General features: G+C 45.3%; 2 protein-coding genes and 2 pseudogenes across 4 annotated transcripts in view; 2 read left to right on the forward strand and 2 right to left on the reverse strand.

Annotated features, from left to right (window-relative positions):
* The window catches only part of LOC142196229 (uncharacterized), a 203,216-nt gene extending 190,485 nt beyond the window's left edge, over positions 1–12,731 (reverse strand). The window contains 6 exon segments of the mRNA XM_075266444.1: positions 1,280–1,337; positions 1,795–2,118; positions 3,388–3,488; positions 3,603–3,675; positions 9,651–9,793; positions 12,608–12,731. Of these exon segments, the coding sequence (XP_075122545.1) occupies positions 1,280–1,337; positions 1,795–2,118; positions 3,388–3,488; positions 3,603–3,675; positions 9,651–9,793; positions 12,608–12,731 (823 nt within the window).
* The window catches only part of LOC142196122 (uncharacterized), a 783,446-nt pseudogene that overhangs the window by 611,183 nt on the left and 149,975 nt on the right, over positions 1–22,288 (forward strand).
* RPL31 (ribosomal protein L31) overlaps positions 1–22,288 on the forward strand; it is a 364,588-nt gene that overhangs the window by 118,150 nt on the left and 224,150 nt on the right. The window contains exon 1 of one of the 3 annotated variants that reach the window (XM_075266358.1): positions 18,317–18,320. The exons of the other annotated variants lie outside the window; for them this stretch is intronic. The gene's annotated coding sequence lies outside the window, so the exon portion shown is untranslated. Of the gene's footprint in view, positions 1–18,316; positions 18,321–22,288 lie in introns of those variants that run through there. 3 annotated transcript variants of the gene reach the window in all.
* Positions 16,492–17,554, reverse strand: LOC142196231 (uncharacterized; annotated as a pseudogene).

Genomic DNA, 22,288 nt, shown 5'->3' on the forward strand with positions numbered 1-22,288 from the left:
GCAGGTGATGGAGCTTGGAGCAGGAATGCTTTGGATAGTTTAATTAGTAGTTGCTTGGGTAGTTAAACTTGTATATACTTGTAAAGATGGCCTGTATCTAGGGGGTTAGTCCTCCACAAACTGGGTATACGTATGTAGAAGAGCGAATACAATTTGTCAGGAGCGGGAGACCCTCAAATTCTGCCAGACTAGCTATGGGATTCTTAAATATAGATTTGTGTCCCAAAGACTTACTTGAATAGAGAGATACGTGTGAGGTTCCCAGATGTATGGATAAGCAGGTCCGTAGCTTTAGTGCTTGTAGGCTTAGAGCTTCAGAGGAAAACACTCTCTGAGGAGAATCTTGAGTACAGAGGAAAACCTATCTCTGTTGGAAGTGCTCTCAGACTTGGCTGCCATTTTCAGCTCTCCATATGCTGCTAGCTTCCCATGTCTTAGACTAGTAGCTCCACCCAAAAGAGACCAGACAAAAGGTCCCCAACCCCCCTAGAGGGGGCTGTAACTCCTCCTCCTCCTCCAGGCCAGTCAAGGGAGCTTGATGGGTCCTGAAGGTCACCTGATCATACTGGACATTCCTTTACAGTGCCAACTCAAATTACAATGGCAAGTATAGGCAGGCGTAGTTCACAAAAACATCCACAAGATGGCGCATTAATAGACCCCCTGTGTGCTGGCTCTGGTAATATATAGAAGGAATGAAGGGGGAGGAAAACTCTTTACCTTATATGCAAATGTCCATACCATCTCGGTCTGCAAGGACTATTAAAGGGAATGAGACAAGCAGTACCGGGACATTACATAGTGACCCTCCCCCATCTTCTTCATTTCAGACTCTACACAATAAGAAGCCAGTGAGACAGTGACAATGCCGGATGTCACAGAAAGAAGCCAAAATGGGTGAATAAAGTAGAACGCAAAATGTATTACTCACATAGAGACTGCCAAGATATCAAAAGTCTGAAAGTTTACTTACACTTTAAAATGAAACTAAGGCACATTGGCCGAGCCCTAAAAAACCTCCGCAATAACATTACCCCTCCTCCACCAAACGCTACAGTTGGCACATCGTAGTCAGGCCGGTAACGTTCTACTTCCATTCGCCAAACCCAGACTGGTTCATCAGACCAGACAGAGACGCGAGATCGGTCACTGCACAGAACACGTCTCCACCAGCCATTGTGTCACTAATGTTTGTAAAGGCGACTGGCGGGTGAGGGGCTGGATATTATACACCAGGTCAACGGGGCCGAATGAGACAAGATGTATGAAAGGTTCTTACCATTCTTCGACATTGATATGGGGTTCTTCAGTCCACTTGTCGTTTTACTGTCACTTTCCTGTAAAGTTTCAACATCAAGGACATGAGAAAGAAAAAGAAGGTCCAGAGTTTATGCTGATAACTTCAATACATTTGTTAGCCTTAGTGGCAGCTGACTGGCATCATTTATGTGTAATCAGAGTCTATTAAAAAAAATGAACACAAAGACACAAGGCACGCAGGCCTCACCAATGGTCAAATGGCCAGGGGAGATCCCACCAAGCAGTTTAGGGCATGATACACTGACAAGAGTGCAAGGGCCTAGGTATACGGGATCATATAACAGCTACAGATAGGTATAAGAAACAGACAAGAAGACACACAGGAGAGACAAAGACCAGGAAGACCCATAAGGGAGAGGAAAAGGGGAAGGGAAAAGATCAGGAAGAGGGTAAGGCGACCAGCAACCTTTGAGGAGGAAAGGAAAAACACGAAGTACCTCCAATCAGGACAAAAGAGGAAAATTATTCCTGAACCACGACCCAGGGCCGACAGAAAGCATTGAATTTGGAGGGATCTGGGGAATCCTTCACAACCAGGGCCACCATTCTCCTCATGAGGAGAAGCTCCTGTAAAAATTCAATCAAGGAGGGCGCAGTGGTAATCCGCCAATGCTGGGGAATGACAGTAATGGTGGTCGTGAGAAAGTGTTGCAGGAGATCCTTCTTCACCACAGAGATCCTACCAGGAATAACTGAAAGAAGGGCCTGTTGGGGAGATGCTGGGATGGTGCGCCCACACACCTTGGCATACAGGGCGAACACGGCATCCCAAAAAGGCCTAAAGACATCAAACTCCCACTAAATGTGGTATAGAGTACCTTTCTCAGTGCCACAATGCCAACACCAGTCAGTCACAGCAGGATAGATCGTGTGTAGAAGGTCAGGACACCAGTACCACCGAAGCAGAATCTTAAAGTTCTTTTCTTGCGCACTGCAGGGCAATGGTATCTTATGTGTAAACAGAAAAGATCTATCCCAATCGGTAAGAGAAAGTCCCACACGGAGCTCTGACTCCCAGGGGCCCATGTACGAGGGGGGCTCAGGAATGGAGATCAAAGGAGAATGCTATAGAGCAGGGGTAGGGAACCTTGGCTCTCCAACTGCTGTGAGGCTACAACTCCCCATAGGCTCCATTCACTTCCATTGGAGTTCCAAGAACAGCAAAGCAAATATGCATGCTGGGAGTTGTAGTGTTGCAACAGCTGGAGAGCCAAAGTTCCCTACCCCTGCTATAGAGTGTTGACAGCACGCATGGGGAGGGTTCAACATGAGAAAGGGTGGAATCCAAGTTACTAAGAAGGCCAAATCGGTTGAACTCACGTAGGATAGATGGGAAGGACACCCGTGGCTGAGAGACATAAAGGAGTAGGTCGGCAGCATATAGCGCAGTCTTAACCTGGCAGCAAGACCATGAATGTCCAGACACCGCCATATTGCCACCACCAGATGCTCCATGACCAGGGTATTCAGCAGTGGCGACAGAGGACAGCCTTGTCAGGTGCCGTTCCGCACTGGGAAAGGGTCCGAGAGGACCCTATTAGCCCGTTCCCGCCTTTTCAGCGTCCACAGAGAGCAGACACATAGGCGAGTTGTTGGAGCAAGCAACCGGGATTGCCAACAGAGTTTTTCAAACATTATCCCGAGCCTCGCGGTCACGGATAAAGCTGATCTGATCGGTGTGGGTTAGGCCCCGCATAAGATTGGCAAACAATTTAACATCAATATTAATGAGGGTAATCGGGCGGTAACTGGCACAGCTAGTAGGGTTTGTGCCCAGCTTAGGGAGGACAGTGATCAGGGATTGTGTTGTTATTTAGTCCATGATTTCCATCTACACTGCAGAACTAGACATTTATCTACACTGAAGAGCAATTACCAAGTCAATGTCCAAACAGATGGAAGTTCACCACAATCTATTATGGAACCAGAAACCATTAGTAGCCACGACCGAGCACAGCCAACAATATCATCCAATAGAGCGGACACTCCACTGCTGCTGAGACGTGTAGTAGAAAGCTTCATGGCATCAATCTATAGAGGATTTACAGACATCTCAGCTTCAGCTACCTGAGGATCCAGTGGGACATTCAGCTCTGGATCCTTTGGACAATCCTGAGAATATTGAGGACGGGGACATCTCTCTGGTGGATTTCTTGGACTGGATCCATCTATAGGAAATATACACAGTGACTGAATACATTGTCTATATGTGATGAGCAGATGATGGGGAGTCTAGGTGACCCTCATACCTGGTCTCCTCTATCAGGAAGGTCTCCTCTTACCTGCTGATGTGAGGGGCTGCTGATTCTCCATCGTGACCGCCTTGACTTTGTCATCCTGACACCTTATAGGAACCTGACAACACAATGACACAGTCATCCCCAGAGCCCTCCCTTGGTGTTCTTGTATAATGTCCCAGCATTCCCAGCAGCGCTCACCTCTCCGCTCAGCAGCTCAGTGATCCTGCTGGTAAGTTCTAGGATCTTCTGCTCATGTCTCAGTGAATGAGGTGGAGGCTCGGTGATGGGGCTCGGGGTCCTGCTCCATCCTCCTGACACACGGGGTGTCACACACTCACCAGACGACTTCTTCACTACTGTGTAATCCTGTGTATGGTGAGACACTACAGGTCACTACAGAGAGTCTAAGAATCCTTCACCTGTCCAGTCATTTCCCTGGTTTATTCCTAGAGATAAGAGTGATGTCATGTGAGACTCTCACCTCTCCAGTGATCAAGGAGATGATCTCCAGGGCCAGCTCTAATATCCTTGTAGCCATGTGGTTTCTGGCGTCGGTCATCTCTGGTGGGTCACTGATGGTGAGGACCATTGTTTTGAAAGGAAAACTTTAGCTTGGAGTCCTGAACCTGAGAGAACACAACTGTGTATAAAATCCCATCTAGAAGAACATCTTACATGTAGTACAGCATCTCACTAATTCAGAAGTACTGTATATACTCAAGTATAAGCCGACCCAAATATATGCCGAAGCCCATAATTTTATCACAAAAAAATTGGGAAAACTCATTGACTCGAGTATAAGCCTAGTCATAAGTTGCAGCTCTTCAATTTGGCCCGGACACGGAGCTGCAAAAGTGACGTCATCTATGTGTCTGGGCCCATTGAAATGTAATAGTCCATAATTTTATCCGCCACTGCAGATAAAAAGTCTGGCCCTGTGCATGACAGTTTAGTAACTCCATGTGCCTCATAGTAATAGCAGTTAACCCCATCATGTCCCTCACATTAACCTCCTGTGTGCCTCACATAAGAGTTACTGATATGTGAGAGACACGGAGGTCATAATTACTACATTAAACATTATTAAGGCACTTTATTAGTACCTCCATATGTCTCACATATTAGTAACCCTTATATGAGGTACACAGGGGGTTAATGTGAGGGACATGATGGGGTTAAATGCTATTAATGTGAGGCACATGGAGTTACTGAAGTTAAATTAATAACCCCAAATACCTGACAGTAATAGGCATAATAACTCCAGCAGTTACCTGTGTGCTTTACTTTCACTTTGTTAGGGGGCGTTCACACTACCGTCGGTGTCCGACATGTAGTGTCCACTCCTAGTGTCCGCTCAAAATCTGGCACAGACATTAGGAGTGGACACTAGCAGTGGACACTAGCTGTGTCCGTGACACCTGTCATTTATTTAAATGGCGATCGGGTGTGTTCTTTTGCACTCCGTGCCCGTCCTTCCCTGTCCGCAAGTGAAGATGTCTGACTTCTCAAGCGGACAGAGGAACCCTGCATGCAGGGTTTTTCTGTCCGCTTGAGAAGTCGGACATCTTCACTTGCGGACAGGGAAGGACGGGCACGGAGTGCAAAAGAACGCACCCGATGCCCATTCAAGTGAATGACAGGTGTCACGGACACAGCTAGTGTCCGCTCCTAATGTCCGTGACAGATTTTGAGGGGACACTACATGTCGGACGCCGACGGTAGTGTGAACGCTCCCTAACAGGGAGCTTCCTCTCCTCTGCGGGGTGCAGGTACAGCAGCAGGGGCCATCCGAGCTTTCATCTCTCTTGCTAGAGAAGGGGGAGTGTCCTATATCATTACTGTAGCACTAAAGGACACTCCCCCTTTGTTTAATTTATGCAGGTCCTTGAAGGTCCTTGTGCTTAGTGCCTCATTTTGACAATGAAAATGCATTGGTTAAGGAACCGATCAGGGCTCCTGACCAATAAATTTGTATTAACAAAATGAGGATTAATAGTTGGGGCTCAGGACCCTGACTCGAGTATAAGCCGAGGGGGGCTTTTTCAGCATAAAAGCAGAGCTGAAAAAGTTGGCTTCTACTTGAGTATATACAGTATAAATGACTACTCTTAGTATATAAAGGAGCTGACTTACAGTATATATAACCATGGGGAAAAAAAATATGAAAAAAAACAAAACCCCACACACCCTCTGGTTTATGTACCGGGAAGAAAAACTGGTTTTCAGAAGGTCTTGAAATTCTGTAAAACCAACATAAGGAGAACACACAACAAAATTCCACCAGGACTTTATGTATTGAACAAAAGCTAGTCCAAGATGGAAAAGTCATGTGTGAATAACTAAGTGCCCCCCTTAAATGAACAGCTTGTATCACACTTATACCAGTAGTCCTGGTTTTCTGGATTGCTCTAGGAATCTCTCAAAAATGTAATGTTTTGGTAAATCGCAGCATTTCCTCTGTGGCTATTTCCTCAGCGTTAGTTTCTTGTAAGTCGCTATGTGGGGCTTCATCCTTAAAGGAGCTCTCTAGGAATTCGGTTAGGTCATGGATTAATGATATGTGGGGTCATCCCCCTGCCGCTCCCTCTTACAGGTCATGTGATGTCCCGGTTATTGGTCTGAGCTGCAATACCAAACACACTATGCAGACAAATCCGGCGCTGTACTTGGCGAGTACTGATTGTGTATATATATATAATGACACGGTGGAATCTGTTGTGTCTTCTTGTTGGTCTGAGGTTGGATTTTCCAATTTTTAAGACCTAAGGACCAGGTGTATTTTTATGTCCTGATGTGTGTGGTGAATGAAAAACATGGCTACAATGGGCTGGAAATGTATCGTCTTTAGCAATGACTCCAGGTTTAGTTTAGGATCGGATACTGGTCAGGTTACAATTTGGAGGCCACGTGGTGAAAACTTCATTCCTGCCTTTGCTGTAGAACACCACACTGCCCCCTGCTGTTGGGATGATGTGAGGACCATCATGTAGGACAGTCGGTCACCACAGTGATATGTACAGGACATTGTGAAACTACCAAATATACTGTGTCCCATGGAAGGGCGGACAACTGGTACCAGCAGGAAGAAACATACACTGATTCTTCAGTAACGTTTCCGCCAGATTACAACACCGCCTGGTCCTGCCCGGTCACCAGATTTATCACCAATCTACCATTTATGGGACCAGGGGGAACGTCACCAACCTACAAGTGTACAGGGCCGGCTGTAACATCTGTGGTAAATGTACTGCTATATACCATACAGAGCCTGTATATACCTCCATGTCCTGCCGTATCTCATCTTGTATCCAGGCTACAGGTGTAACATCTGTGGTAAATGTACTGCTATATACCATACAGAGCCTGTATATACCTCCATGTCCTGCTGTATCTCATCTTGTATCCAGACTACAGGTGTAACATCTGTGGTAAATGTACTGCTATATACCATACAGAGCCTGTATATACCTCCATGTCCTGCCGTATCTCATCTTGTATCCAGGCTACAGGTGTAACATCTGTGGTAAATGTACTGCTATATACCATACACAGCCTGTATATACCTCCATGTCCTGCCGTATCTCATCTTGTATCCAGGCTACAGGTGTAACATCTGTGGTAAATGTACTGCTATATACCATACACAGCCTGTATATACCTCCATGTCCTGCTGTATCTCATCTTGTATCCAGGCTACAGGTGTAACATCTGTGGTAAATGTACTGCTATATACCATACACAGCCTGTATATACCTCCATGTCCTGCCGTATCTCATCTTGTATCCAGGCTACAGGTGTAACATCTGTGGTAAATGTACTGCTATATACCATACACAGCCTGTATATACCTCCATGTCCTGCCGTATCTCATCTTGTATCCAGGCTACAGCTGTAACATCTGTGGTAAATGTACTGCTATATACCATACACAGCCTGTATATACCTCCATGTCCTGCTGTATCTCATCTTGTATCCAGGCTACAGGTGTAACATCTGTGGTAAATGTACTGCTATATACCATACACAGCCTGTATATACCTCCATGTCCTGCCGTATCTCATCTTGTATCCAGGCTACAGGTGTAACATCTGTGGTAAATGTACTGCTATATACCATACAGAGCCTGTATATACCTCCATGTCCTGCCGTATCTCATCTTGTATCCAGGCTACAGCTGTAACATCTGTGGTAAATGTACTGCTATATACCATACAGAGCCTGTATATACCTCCATGTCCTGCTGTATCTCATCTTGTATCCAGACTATAGGTGTAACATCTGTAACCGAGCGGTCGCTATATACAGACAGGGCCCCGAGCGGTGGCTATATACAGATATATACACTGGGGGTCATTTATCATTTGCACCTTTTTTAAGCCTCAAGAATCCAAATATCCAATTCACTAAAAAGATTCAAATGTGTCAGAAATTTGTCACAAAATTCACCTAATAGGACTTGGGATTCCAATACAATCAGTTATTTGGGGTACATTTTTTGGCGCCATTTTGTATAAATCTATAGTAAAATGTTACCCCAGATAGGCCACGCCCACTATCCCCAACAATACAGTAAAGTGAGGAATCTGCTGTAAAATCCTTCAGAATAGACACAAACACCTGATCCATTTTACACACAGAAGAGAAAACCAGTAGTAGCCAAACGTAATGTGTACAGGGCACAGGTCTATCCAGTAGTGAGGTGAATGCACTGACCTGCAGGTTAATAGCGCCCCCCACTGACACAGCCACAGAGTCAGAGAAGGAGGAAAAGCCCAACTTCAAGGAGGAAGAACCAGTCATGTGACTGCAGGAAGGGGCGGAGCTAGCTAGTGACTGACAACTGAGCTGTGGGTGCAGGTGTCAGGTAGTCAGACTACAGATTTACTGAGATTGGGCGGGACAGTCCATGCAGTGGCGATCTATATGATCTGAGCTGCAGTAGTGCAGACACAGGGATCAGAATGTAATGAAAGGCCCCAAAATAATATATAATAGTCCAGATGTATCGGCTGTCCCCACAATATAATTTTCCCCTCATGTTACCTCCAGTTTATTATCCCCCTTCCAGCTGTCCCCATAATTTAAAGTCCCCCTCCAACTACCCCCATAGTATTATGTCCCTCTTCTACCAAATAAACATACAGAACACACAGCTCCTCCCCTCTCCTTCCTGCTATCATGCCCTTCCCCTCTCCTCACTCCCCTGCTCCTCCCCTCACTCCCATGCTCCTCTCCTTGCTCCTCCGCTGCTCACTCCTTTGCTCCTCTCCTCGCTCCCCTGCTCCTCTCCTCACTCCCCTGCTCCTCCCCTCTCCTCGCTTCCCTGCTCCGCTCCTCCGCTGCTCACTCCTCTGCTCCTCCCCTCTCCTCGCTTCCCTGCTCCGCTCCTCCGCTGCTCACTCCTCTGCTCCTCCCCTCTCCTTGCTTCCCTGCTCCGCTCCTCCGCTGCTCACTCCTCTGCTCCTCCCCTCTCTCCCCTGCTCCTCTCCTCGCTCCACCGCTGCTCACTCCTCTGCTCCTCCCCTCTCCTCTCTCCCCTGCTCCTCTCCTCGCTCCTCTGCTGCTCACTCCTCTGCTCCTCCCCTCTCCTCTCTCCCCTGCTCCTCTCCTTGCTCCTCTGCTGCTCACTCCTCTGCTCCTCCCCTCTCCTCGCTCCCCTGCTCCTCTCCTCGCTCCTCTGCTGCTCACTCCTCTGCTCCTCCCCTCTCCTCGCTCCCCTGCTCCTCTCCTCGCTCCTCCGCTGCTCACTCCTCTGCTCCTCCCCTCTCCTCTCTCCCCTGCTCCTCTCCTAGCTCCTCTGCTGCTCACTCCTCTGCTCCTCCCCTCTCCTCGCTCCCCTGCTCCTCTCCTCGCTCCTCCGCTGCTCACTCCTCTGCTCCTCCCCTCTCCTGGCTCCCCTGTTCCTCCCCTCTCCTCGCTCCCATGCTCCTCTCCTCGCTCCTCCGCTGCTCACTCCTCTGCTCCTCCCCTCTCCTGGCTCCCCTGCTCCTCCCCTCTCCTCGCTCTCATGCTCCTCTCCTTGCTCCTCTGCTACTCACTCCCCTGCTCCTCCCCTCACTCCCCTGCTCCTCTCTTCGCTCCCCTGCTCACTCCACTCTCTTCGCTTCCCTGTTCTGTCAGCTTTTCTGGTCCAGAGTCTTCAGGGATCTTCAAGTCATCACATCGTATCTCCCGGTCCCTGGGCAGACACTGAATGAATGGTGACGCAATGAGAGGACACACAAGAGTTGAAGCTGGGACAGCGAGGCAAGACATGGAATCCGGGACACTCGGGAGGTATAAATCTGGCTAATAGTGACTATGGAATAAATTTCCAGTTTCTCCTCTACAGACACTCAAACGCCTAAACCATATCACCCCAGATTTGGCACATAGATAAATTGAGTATCTGGGAAGATTTTAGTCACCAAGCCCTGGTAGGAGCCACAGGGGATGGTGTCTCCAGCTAGTTACACCGGGGGCAGATTTATTAACTATCCAAGGGCTAGTTCACACGTAAAATACTTGTGGCTTATTTTGGTCCTGATTAGGAAGCGTTTTTTGGACCTTGCCGTGCTTTTAGGAGCTTTTTTTTGGAGCGTTTTAATTTGTAAAAACCGCTTCAAAAAACGCCAGGTAGTTTTCCCCTCCCATAAAAGTGAATGGGCAGCAAAATCGGCGCGTTTTTTTTGCAAAAAATGCATGGAAAAAACACGCGTTTTTCGCCTCCCATTCACTTCTATTGCTTTCTTCAGGTGGAAAACGCCTCAAAAGCGGTCATGTCGCTTCTTTTTTCTGCTAAAACTGCAAAAAACTGGTAGCAGAAAATAAATAAGCTAGTGGTCTACATAGACCACTATTGCAACAAGGCGGATTTTGAGGCGAAATCCGCCTCTTTGCCCCGTGTGAACTAGCCCTAAAAGTAAACTAGATTTCAGTCATCCAGAGCAACCAATCACATCACATCTGTCATTTTGTATTCTGCTCCCGATATATATAAGCTGTGCTCTGATTGGTTGCTAGGGTGAGCAAATACAATCTCCTTCATCATAGCAACCAATCAGAGCACAGCTTACATTTAACAGGAGCAGGCTACAAAATGAAAGTTGTGATCTGATTGGTTCCTCTGGATGACTGAAACCATAGCTCCCAAACGTCCCGCATTTAGAGGGTCCTGATTTTAAGCTCCAGTCTTGCGGTCCCGCACAGCTCTCTGCATGTCTCGCTCTGTCCCTGAAGTGTTTTACTTAACAAGCTTTCCCCCGATCACCTTCCAATCTTATAGCAGATAAAAGCCTGTGCTGATCATGGGAAAGCTTCACTACTGTACAAGGACCTGGGTGACATCACATGGTTACATGAATAGGTGGGTGTGTCAGTGTCCCGTGCAGTCAAGAGATGGAGAGATGTGTGCTCTAAGGTACTGAGATGGGAGGGGGAATGTGAGATACAGGTTGGAGAGTGTGGGGAGGACATGAAACTGAGGCAGAGATGAAGGGGAGTATGAAACTGGGAGAGAGATGGAGGGGTAGATGAAACTGGAGCCAGGTGAAAGGGGATATGAAAATGGGGGAGAAATGGAGGGGGGAGATGAATCTGGGAGCAGAGATGGAAGGGGGATATGAAACTGGGGGTAGATGAAGTGGGCACTTTAACTGGGGGGACATTAAACTGAAGACAACTGGAGGGGGGCATTAAACTGTGCCCCAGCTTAATGTCACCCTCCAGCTGCTCGAGTTTAATGTCTGCCTCTAGTTGCCCCCAGTTTCATGTCCCATTCCAGCTGCCATTAATTTATTGCCCCCCCCCCCCTCCAACTACCACCACTGTTAATGTTCTCTCTAGTTTCCCCTAGTTTAAACTGGGGCACCAGGAGAGGAACTTAATACTGTGGGACAGTTGGAAGGGAACATTATAATGTGGGGACATGGGTGACTGAGGGAGGATAATACTGTGTGGGGGCACATGAAAAATGAATGAGAATGAGCGGAGTCAACATAAAAGTGGACGGAGCTAAATTTGCCGCAGTGCGCATAGCAGGGACGGTTTATTATTGACCTTGCTTTTCCTGATCACTGTGTACACAGAGCTGAATGAGCACTGTATACACAGCTATAGGTGCTGCTATAATGTGACTCCCCACTGAGGGTCCATTCACATGGAGTAAATGCGCGCTTATTTTTGGCAAAATACACGTGTAAAGAATACACATGTAAAACTAGGACTCCCATTGACTTCAATGACATTTTTTACACATGTAATCTTTACAGAAGAGATATTGGTGCATGAACCGGTATCTCTTCACTGTCAGAAGGACGTTCCTGACAGTCTGTCCGGCCTGTGAGCCACGCCCCTCCTGACTGTACTCGTCTGTAGCGCTGTACTGTCTGAGGGGGCATTCCCAGTCATGATGCTGAGTGGCAAAGAACGTCCCCCGTCCCCCCCAACTGCACTCGTCCATAGACTAGTACTGGGGGGTGTCCACTGTGCTGTGAGAAAACTATCCAGCGCTGCCTTCTTCTGTTAACTGCCTCCGCCTCTAAAAACTAATTAGCATATGGACGAAAACTGGGATATCTAAGGAACGGCGGCGTGGAGAAGACATCTAAAGGTGGGGAAGAATAGACTTTCTTAAGACTCGTTCACACGTGGGGCGGGTTTTGACACCGAGAGAGCCGCGGCGAGCCGCGTCACTCTCGGGTCAAAACCCGCCTGCCACTACCATCGCGGTCGCGGCTTTCCCCTCTGCAGCCGGCTCAAATGAATGAGCCGACGTCGGAGGGTGCTGCCGCTAGGCGGAAGCCGCGGCTCAGCGCGCCCATCTTCCGCCTGAAGAAAGGGCAGCTCGCGGAGTGGTCTCCATAGACCACCATTGAAAGGGGCGGATTATGACGTGGATTCCGCTGTCAAAATCCGCCCCTTTAACCCCATGTGAACTAGCCCTTAAGGCTATTCCAACATGGGTTTAGCTTAAAACAGGATTCTAATGATATAAACCCTTGAACTCATCTCTCTGTAGTATTGCTGAATGTAGTAGCAGATCAACTGATTCGAGGTCTCGTCCTTACTGGGGAATGGTCTCTGAACCCAGAACTGTCCTAGCTGATTACCCTGAAGTGGGGTTATCCAGAGGTGGATCTGATGGTGTTCTGATGTTTGTTTTTTTACAAAGTCGAACAAATCAAGATTCATCTTGAGCAAAATAAAATGGCCACGGTATTATACTCCATGTGTCCAAGTGGCCACTAGTGGCTGAATCACAGGCCTCAGTGGTGACACTCAAGATGATGGCATCACAGAAGAATGCTGGGTGTTACCAGGAGAGCACTGGACTCCATGGGGAGGCCCAAAAGAGGTAAGTAAAGGAGGATAAGTACCGTATATATCCCCGGGCCTCCATTTATTAGACTGTGGGGTATGAAGAGACTTCAAAGTAGAATAATGTCAATTTCACATTGACATAACTTTGTTTTTCTAAGAGAGCTAAAATTGGATGGCTAGGTACCTCGGAGCCGTAAGAATATTCTACACTATGTTTTATAGATAGATTCCTCGGAGCCGTAAGAATATTCTACACTATGCTTTATAGATTGGTTCCTAGGAGCCTGAAAAGTGTTCTACACGATCTATAAAACATAGAGTAGAATATTGTCAGAGCTATACCTATAGAACATAGTGTAGAACACTCTTCGGACTCCTAGACACCTATGTTTTTGTATATTATGCAATTTGTTTTATAGATAGATTTCTAGGAGCCCTAAGAGTATTCTACACTATGTATTAAGTCCATTGAAGGTGGGGCTCGTACCAAACTTGTTCGACCTGAGAGGATTCAGGAACGCGAGCTGCCAAACATGAAAGTAATCCTGAGAGCTTTGCCCATCTCTACTAATGCCGTGTCATGTGATTTTGGAGACCTAGCTCCTACACAGGTGCCTGCACGGCAATGGCTAATTATCTGATTTTAGATCTTGCACTTTGCCATTTGGTAATATTTTCACACAAAAAAAGTCCCATACAGGGGATGACAGCACGTAGATGATGCCGCCATAACCAGATACGTATCTGCCAGTGCCACCAGCACCCTCAGCAGATGCCAAGTGGCTACAAGAGAATGGTATCTGTGTCAGTGAAGATAAAGAAGGCAAGGAAGACAAGCAGAATAAATTACATATTGCGGATGAACACAGAACTTTCACTCAATATTTGTGGCTCATTGCGGCTACTGGAGGGTGGTGAAGACCAGAAGTAGTGTTGCTGTTGCCATCCACATTCTTTTTGTTAGTAACACTTGCACAATTGTTTCCTCTTGTTCTTTATGCCAGTCCTTTGCCGTGTTATTTTCCAGTCATTTTACTGCACGCTGTTAATTATTTTGCAATGTTTATTTTAGGCTTTTTTTTTTTTCAGATTAGCACAGGCTAGACTGTATATTGTGTGAACAACAAGAAAACTCTAGAGATGTGACATGGGCATAGCAAGCATCATGATATCATAGAGGAATGCCAGAAGGCATGAGCAGACAAACGCAGAGCGCCCCATGCTGCAGGGAGGCCAAAGAGACGTAACAAAGGGGAGAGTGAATTATTTATTTATTTTTTTAGTTACCTCCCCTGGGCCTCCAGCTCTCATACTGTGGGGTCTGAAGGAGGGGATAGCTTTGTCTGAACAAAGGACGAAAGTAATCTTCTGATGTTACCTATCCATGTTGTACAGGATTTCATTCTTTGCATTTGCTTAGGAATCCTTAAAACAGAAATCCAGTCCACTTACAAAGTGGTTACCCACGGACCTTAGACCATAATGGGGTTCACTGGGTCTCCGCCTAAACAATGTGTAGAAAAAAAAGTCCTGCTTGCAGACCAAGCACTAGTGTGAGCCTTAATGGCACGTTCACAGGGGCACAGAGGGTGGAGGATTATGGCGCAGAATCCACGTCATAATCCGCCCCCTCACAATGGTGGTCTATGGAGACTGCTAGCAGAAAAAAGAAGCAAACTGTCCTCTCTTCAGGCGGAATCCACGGCTGATTTCAGCCGCAGCGTCCGCCTCGTGGCAGCACGCTCCGGACTAGGCCCATTCATTTGGGCCTACGCCAGACCGGAGTGCCGAGACTGTCGGAAGTCGTGGCAGGTGGATTTTGGTCATATTCTGAAGCAGCTTCCCGTGTCAGAATATGGCCAAAATCTGTCCTATTAACCCCTTCCTGACAGAACAGGAGCACTGCAGTTCCCCTATATTCAGTAGACCGGGCACAGTCAGACACAGGGAGACCTAATGTGTTTGTGTTTCACAGTCATTCTCTACTTTTGTATGTATTCTAGGGAAGGGAGGGAATTACAACTTTTATTTTTTTATTCTTTTTAATTTTTTTTTTTTGCACCATTTCATGGGAGATTCTATACATTAATATTGTGGCTGGTCATAACCCCCCCCACACACACACACTTATTCTGGACTGCAGTGAGAGGGATCACAGATCTGTTTGCTTGTCCACTATTTACAGCAACTAAAGGCAGATCACAAGTGTCCAAGCTTTTATACTACATATGACAGAGACAGCTGCCATTTTCTTATAGTGTGGCCATTTGTTTAGTTTTATTGAAAATCTATCAATTTGGAATATTCGGAATGAACCTGGCTCTATACAAACCGCTTCATCCATCTCTAATTGTGATGTAAAGTTTCCAGTGTGTAGTAAATTCTTGTAGGAATCTCATCGTCCCTATCAATTCTATGAGAGATCCAAGAAAAACAGGAGACCAATGGATGCAAGATGGTGAGACTATATCCTTTGTAAAGGGGTTAACAATAGAGATGAGCGAGTAGTATTCGAAATGGGAGTTTCGAATAGCACGCACCCATAGGAATGAATGGACGCAGCCGGCACGCAGGGCGTTAAGCAGCCAGCAAAGTCTGCGTGCCGGCCGCTTCCATTCATTCCTATGGGTGCGTGCTATTCGAAACTCCCGTTTTGAATAGTACTCGCTCATCTCTAGTTAACAGTACCGATCCCTACACCCAACCCAATCACTCCCCACCACTGTGAATATATTGAGAGAGAAAGGACCCCGATATCACAATCACAAGGAGATCCAGTGGACCCCTACTCATACCCTCATGGAAAGTGACACATTTCATTTACGATACACAAGAGATCTCAAAAGTGACCAAAATTATTAAAAAGATCTTAAAACTTTATTATCACAAGTAAAATAATCCATATACAGAGTAAAAACTAAATAAAACATTGTGAGTCTGTCTGAGCAAAGCAGAAGGAACCTGCATCAAGGGGGCAAATACTTTATATCATATAATGGTAGACGAGGATTTCCCAAAAAAGACCATTAAAAAGGAACCAAATTGTAATTTTCAGAACTATTAATAGTGGAGAGTCGGCCCAGTAAGGCACATTAGTAGGTCCCGGTCCTGGCAGGTGTCCACTCCATGGTGGCAGCTTCTAACTCTGGAAATACAACTCCATGTTAGGCTGAGGGGATATCTTTTGGGGACAGCTACCCGAAAAGACTTCTCAAATCTTCAAAATATTTGGAAAGTCCACAATGTACAAGATAAAGGATGAAAATGAACTTCTCTGAAAAAAAAAAAAAAAAAAAAAAATCGGCATCTAATCGAGGTTCTTTAAGATTTCTTATAACTTCTACTGGATCTTCTATTACAAGATGGCTACCCGGATTTATTAAAGGAGTTGTCCAAAATTTTTTATTAATGGCCCTCCATTGGGATAAGCAATAAATGTCTGATCATTGGGGGCCAACTCAAGTTCTGCCGAAAACATTTCCCACTTTCTGAATAGAACATATTTTTTCCTCAAATACCTTTCACATTTAAGACACGACCCGGCTCCTTTCTTACGGCAGTTCTCAAGATAAGGAATGAACTCTGATTTATGGGTAAAATTTCTTCCTCTGCCTTACTTCAAAAACAGTTTTTATTCTGTGTATATTTTTAGAGGTTTCTCAAGACGCTGTCTAAGCTTGAAATATTTCCCACGTTCTTGACATGAAGATTACTTCTCTCCTGTGTGAGTTCTCTGATGCTTCTGAAGAGTATTTTTACACATATAACTGTTCCCACATTCCTCACATAAAAACGGTTTCTCCCCATGGTGAGCATGTAGATGTATTGTAAGATTGGATTTCTGACCATAAGACTTTCCACATTGAGGGCATTTATACGGTTTTTCTCCGCTGTGAGTCCTCTGATGATCTTTAAGATAGGATTTTCTTCCAAAACCTCTTCCACATTCAGGACAAGAATATGGCTTCTCTCCTGTGTGAGTTCTCTGATGTACTATAAGATTGGCATTATGTCGATAAAACTTTCCACATTCTTCACATGTATAGGACTTCTCTCCTGTGTGAGTTCTCTCATGGTTCTTAAGATATTCTTTTACAGTGAACGATTTCCCACAATCTGGACATACAAATGTTTTTTCACCTCTGTGAATCTTCTTGTGTTTGGAGAGATAAGATCTCTTTTTAAACTGTTTCCCACATTGTGTACATATATACGGTCTGGCACCTCTGTGAATCTTCATGTGTCTGGTAAGATTAAATTTGCATTTAAAGTGATCCCCACATTCCGTACATGTGAATGTTTTTCCACCTCGGTGAATCTTCTTGTGTTTGGAAAGATAAGACTTCTTTTTAAAATGTTTCCCACATTCGGAACATGGAAAAGTTTCCGCCGGTCTATCGCCAGAACTTTCTACCACAATTTGTGACTGATTTTTTTCTACTTCATTACAGGGAGATAAAGACTGAGATCCATGGGGGCCGCTCATACAGTCTGGAGAAAAAATAAATAAATAAAAAATTAATTTAAAACATTTTTTAAAATTAGACCATGAACAAGATGTGTATAACAATACAGTCACCAGATCAGGCACAGAATATACACACACCATGCGATTTGATGGGAAATTTCATCTTTATAGAGAAACACACTGCATGACCAATATCAGTCATTAACCCCTTCCCACTCTGCACCATGCTATTACGCTGCGCTGAGTATATGGCTAGCAATCAGGGCTATAATAGTCTGGTGCATGGATTTTTCAGGTACTGGCATTTCCAATTTGTGGCTGTAGAATACAGATGAGAGCTAAGGGCTAGTTCACATGGGCATAGAGGGGGCGGATTATGGTGCGGAAACCACGTCAAAATCCGCCCCCTCACAATGGTGGTCTATGAAGACTGCTAGCGATCTGCCCTTTCTTCAGGGGGATTCCGCAGCTTATTGAGCCACGGCGTCCACCTCGCGGCAGCACCCTCCAGACTAGGCCCATTCATTTTGGGCCTATTACTGACAGTCGCGGCAAGTGTATTTTGGTCCCAATTTTGACACAGCTTCCCGTGTCAAAATCAGGACCAAAATACGCTATTCCATCCCAGTTTGGACTAGGCCTTAGACTAACTGCCTGAATCCCAAAATACTCATACACCACCAGATTAATCCCTCAGATGCTGTGAGATCTCCGGTGCTATAGAGGCTAGGAAGTCAATCAATGGACTCTTAGCTGCCATGCACAGACGTATAATAGTCCTTGGCCTAATACAGAATAAGGTACAGAAGTATTGCAGTACATGTTACAAGGGATCAAGTGGTCTCAAATTCAAGTCCCCTTTTGTGACTTATGAATAAAATTCCAGCATCAAAAAATTAAAATAAAAAAATAATTTTAATACACCCTTCTATTTTTAAAAACAAAAAAATCAAGGATCCGTGAAGAAAAGACAATGTGAATCACCTAGACGATTCAGGGCTCAAGGCCCTTTACTCATAGCTATTAGTAAATTAAGATATTTATTTTTTTATGCTGGAATTTTATTCATAAATTGGAAAGTTGTACCCTATCCCATCAAGTCCAGGGATTTTCTGCTTCTGTGCATCATCATCATTTGGACTTGGATCGAACCCACAGATAGTTCACAGCCCGCTCTGTGTCCAGCGCCGGAATGGCACTTCTGGTCCCTCATCAGGGAGCCTCTGCTTGAGTCTGCAGAGGTTCCAGTTTCCCTCTACTGACGGGACCACCTCTTCCAGGGTCAGGGACCTGTGCATGACCTTTTGCTTTTTCCTAACCACTCCTACCAGTCTCCTGTTTTGGCTACTCCACAAACCTCATGTGTATGACCTGGCACCCTCGAATATGCTTCTGCCTCTCCGTCCTGCTACCACATGACCTCCTGTGAACTGATTTGGCTTGATTGACTAAGCTTTGGCTTTCCCTGGAACTTGCTTTGACCTCTGGATTACGAACTTGGCCTGTATGACTTCTCTCCATGCTGACCTGCTCTCCTGAACTTCACCCTCTGAAGTTAGTGTCTGGATTTTTCTGGGTCCTCTTTTACTTGGAGTTCGCTGGGTGTGCGGCACTCTCTGGGCGGCTGTGGTTCTGGGTCCCAGATTTTACCAAGTACAACTCCACTATCAAAAGCACTGGCAAAGAACGCCGGGGCCTGGTTCCACTCCGGTTAGGAGAGCGTAGTACACTCAGGACTGTTTTTACCTCGGTGCTTGAGGATTCTAGTTGCCCAAGACTTAAAGTGATTATTGTTGCATCAGGTTCTTAACACCAGGCTTTATCAGCAACCTCCAATTAGTGGAGACACTGCTGCTGGCAAGAGCAGTGTAATAGTATATGCACATAAATTCATAACAGACGTGAAGCTTACCGGGATAAAAAGTAGCCTGTGTGTCAATTGATGTTTCAAACTATCTCTGTGCCAAATTTCATCCAAATCCATTCCGCCATTTTTGCGTGCAAGAGTAACCAACTCACAAGCTTTCATATTTATAATATTAGTAGGATATATGAGCTACATAACAGCAGATTCACAAGGAGGGAGAAGGATTTACATAAACTCAGTCTGTAATGTATAAGGGAAGAAGAAAACACAAGACGGATGAAAGGCTCTTACCAGTCTCTGACACTGATATGGGGATCTCCAGTCCACTCGTCCTTCTACTGTCATTACTTTCCTGTAAAGATCCAACATGAAGAACATGAAGAAAAACGTGAAGAAGAGGAAGGATCCTTAGTTTATGTTGATAACTTTAATACATGACAGTAATGTGTTATCCTTAGCAGCAGCTTACTGGCATTGTGCTGTTATTTAGTCCATGATTTCCATCTACACTGCAGAACTAGACATTTATCTACACTGAAGATCAATTACCAAGTCGATCTCCAAACAGGTGGAAGTTCACCACAATCTATTATGGAACCAGAAACCATTTGTAGCCACGACCGAGCACAGCCAACAATATCATCCAATAGAGCGGACACTCCACTGCTGCTGAGACGTGTAGTAGAAAGCTTCATGGCATAAATCTATAGAGGATTTACAGACCTCTCAGCTTCATCTACCTGAGGATCCAGTGGGACATTCAGCTCTGGATCCTTTGGACAATCCTGGGAATATGGAGGACTGGGACATCTCTCTGGTGGATTCATTGGTCTGGATCCATCTATAGGAAATATACACAGTGACTGAATACATTGTCTATATGTGATGAGCAGATTATGGGGGAGTCTAGGTGACCCTCATACCTGATCTATCATCAGGAAGGTCTCCTCTTACCTGCTGATGTGAGGGGCTGCTTATTCTCCATCATCACCTCCTTGACTTTGTCAGCCTGACACCTTATAGGAACCTGACAACACAATGACACAGTCATCCCCAGAGCCCTCCCTTGGTGTTCTTGTATAATGTCCCAGCATTCCCAGCAGCGCTCACCTCTCCGCTCAGCAGCTCAGTGATCCTGCTGGTAAGTTCTAGGATCTTCTGCTCATGTCTCAATGAATGAGGTGGAGGCTCGGTGATGGGGCTCGGGGTCCTGCTCCATCCTCCTGACACACGGGGTGTCACACACTCACCAGACGACTTCTTCACTACTGTGTAATCCTGTGTATGGTGAGACACTACAGGTCACTACAGAGAGTCTTAAGAATCCTTCACCTGTCCAGTCATTTCCTTGGTTTATTCCTAGAGATAAGAGTGATGTCATGTGAGACTCTCACCTCTCCAGTGATCAAGGAGATGATCTCCAGGGCCAGCTCTAATATTATTGTAGCCATGCGGTTTCTGGCCTCGGCCATCCCTGGTGGGTCTTTGATGGAGAGGACCATTGTCTTTCAAAAAAAACGTTAGCTTAGAGTCCTGAACCTGAGGGTGAAACAAGAAGGATCAAATGTAAAAGCCCATCCGAAAGAACCTGCTAAGTATAAAGGACTCCTAGTATATAATGGAGGTGACTAAAACAGGGTTAACACTGTTGGTATATACATATATGCAACAGATATAGACTTATTGTGTTATATTGTGTTGGAGGAACTTACAGCTTCTGGACATTAGATGGCGATGTTATTATTGTTATGTGCTGAATACATGTAATGATATGCTATGGAGACTTGTCTGTATCTCACAATGCTGCATCTATTCTATGGTTAGTTCTTTCCAGTGTGTTCCTTGTTGTATTGCTATATAGACATGCTGATGTTACCTCATGTTCTGAGAAGTAAACTGAAGATTAACCCATATAATCTACTCTGAAGCTTTCTTCTGCGACTGCACTCTGCAACAGGTTATGGGCCCAGGCACCCAGACAGACCCAGGACCCAGACAGACACAGCACCCAGGCCTAGCAACCAGGCAGAGAAGACAAGAGGACTCTGTGAATGCAAAAGAATTCTCCAGAACAAGTCTCTACAACCAAGTAAGATAAGTTAAAGATGAACAGCAGCTCAGAGCTCAGACTTACAGTAGCTAAGCTGAACAATGAGAACTATCAGTTATGGAAGTTCAAAGTGGAGATGTTGTTGTCTAAGGATGATTTATGGGAGGTAATCACCACAGATAGACACAATGAGAATGATCAGACATAGGAAAAGAAAAACAGACAAGCAAGAGCTACTATCAGCTTATTAGTGGAGGATGATCAGCTAATTCACATAAGGAATGAGGATACAGCAAAGGGAATGTGGCAAGCTTTGAAAAAGTTACATGAAAGATCCAGCTTAAATTACAAGTTATTTCTGCTAAGGAAACTTTACAAGATGAGATTAAGTGCAGAGAAAGACATCCATGAGCACATAAACGCCATGATGGAAGTGATAAGACAGCTGAGATCTATTGATGAAGATATTCAGGAAAGTCATATAGCAGCGATATTATTATGCAGCTTACCAGATTCATATACTGCTCTGATAAATGCTCTAGAAACAAGACCTGAAGCAGAGATCACTCTAGAGTTTGTAAAGACCAGACTCATAGATGAATACCAGAGAAGGAAAGAGCAAACACAAGAATCCACAGAAGAGGTTAGTGGGAATGCTCTTAAGGTTACAGATAAAAAGCGCCACAACACAGAAACAAGAGAATGTTTCAGATGTAAGAAAAAGGGTCATTTAAAGAAAGATTGTTCTATATGGAAAGCAGAACAACACAAATTACAACAGAGAGACAGTAAACAGAAAGTGAAAAGCTCCATTTCTAACTCACATGCAGATCACTGCAATGGTACGTTTAAAGCAGCTGATAAAAAGTCATCATCATCAAGTTGGTTTATTGACTCAGGAGCAACAAGTCACATGACAAGTAATAGAAGTTTCTTTACTGAGCTTGATTTAGATAAGAAGGAAGCCATTTATCTTGCAGATGGGAGCAGAATAACAGCAGAAGGTATTGGACAAGGAATGTTGATCTGTTCTGATAAATCTG

This window comes from Leptodactylus fuscus, chromosome 2, assembly GCF_031893055.1.
Source record: "Leptodactylus fuscus isolate aLepFus1 chromosome 2, aLepFus1.hap2, whole genome shotgun sequence".
Taxonomy (NCBI): Eukaryota; Metazoa; Chordata; class Amphibia; order Anura; family Leptodactylidae; genus Leptodactylus; species Leptodactylus fuscus.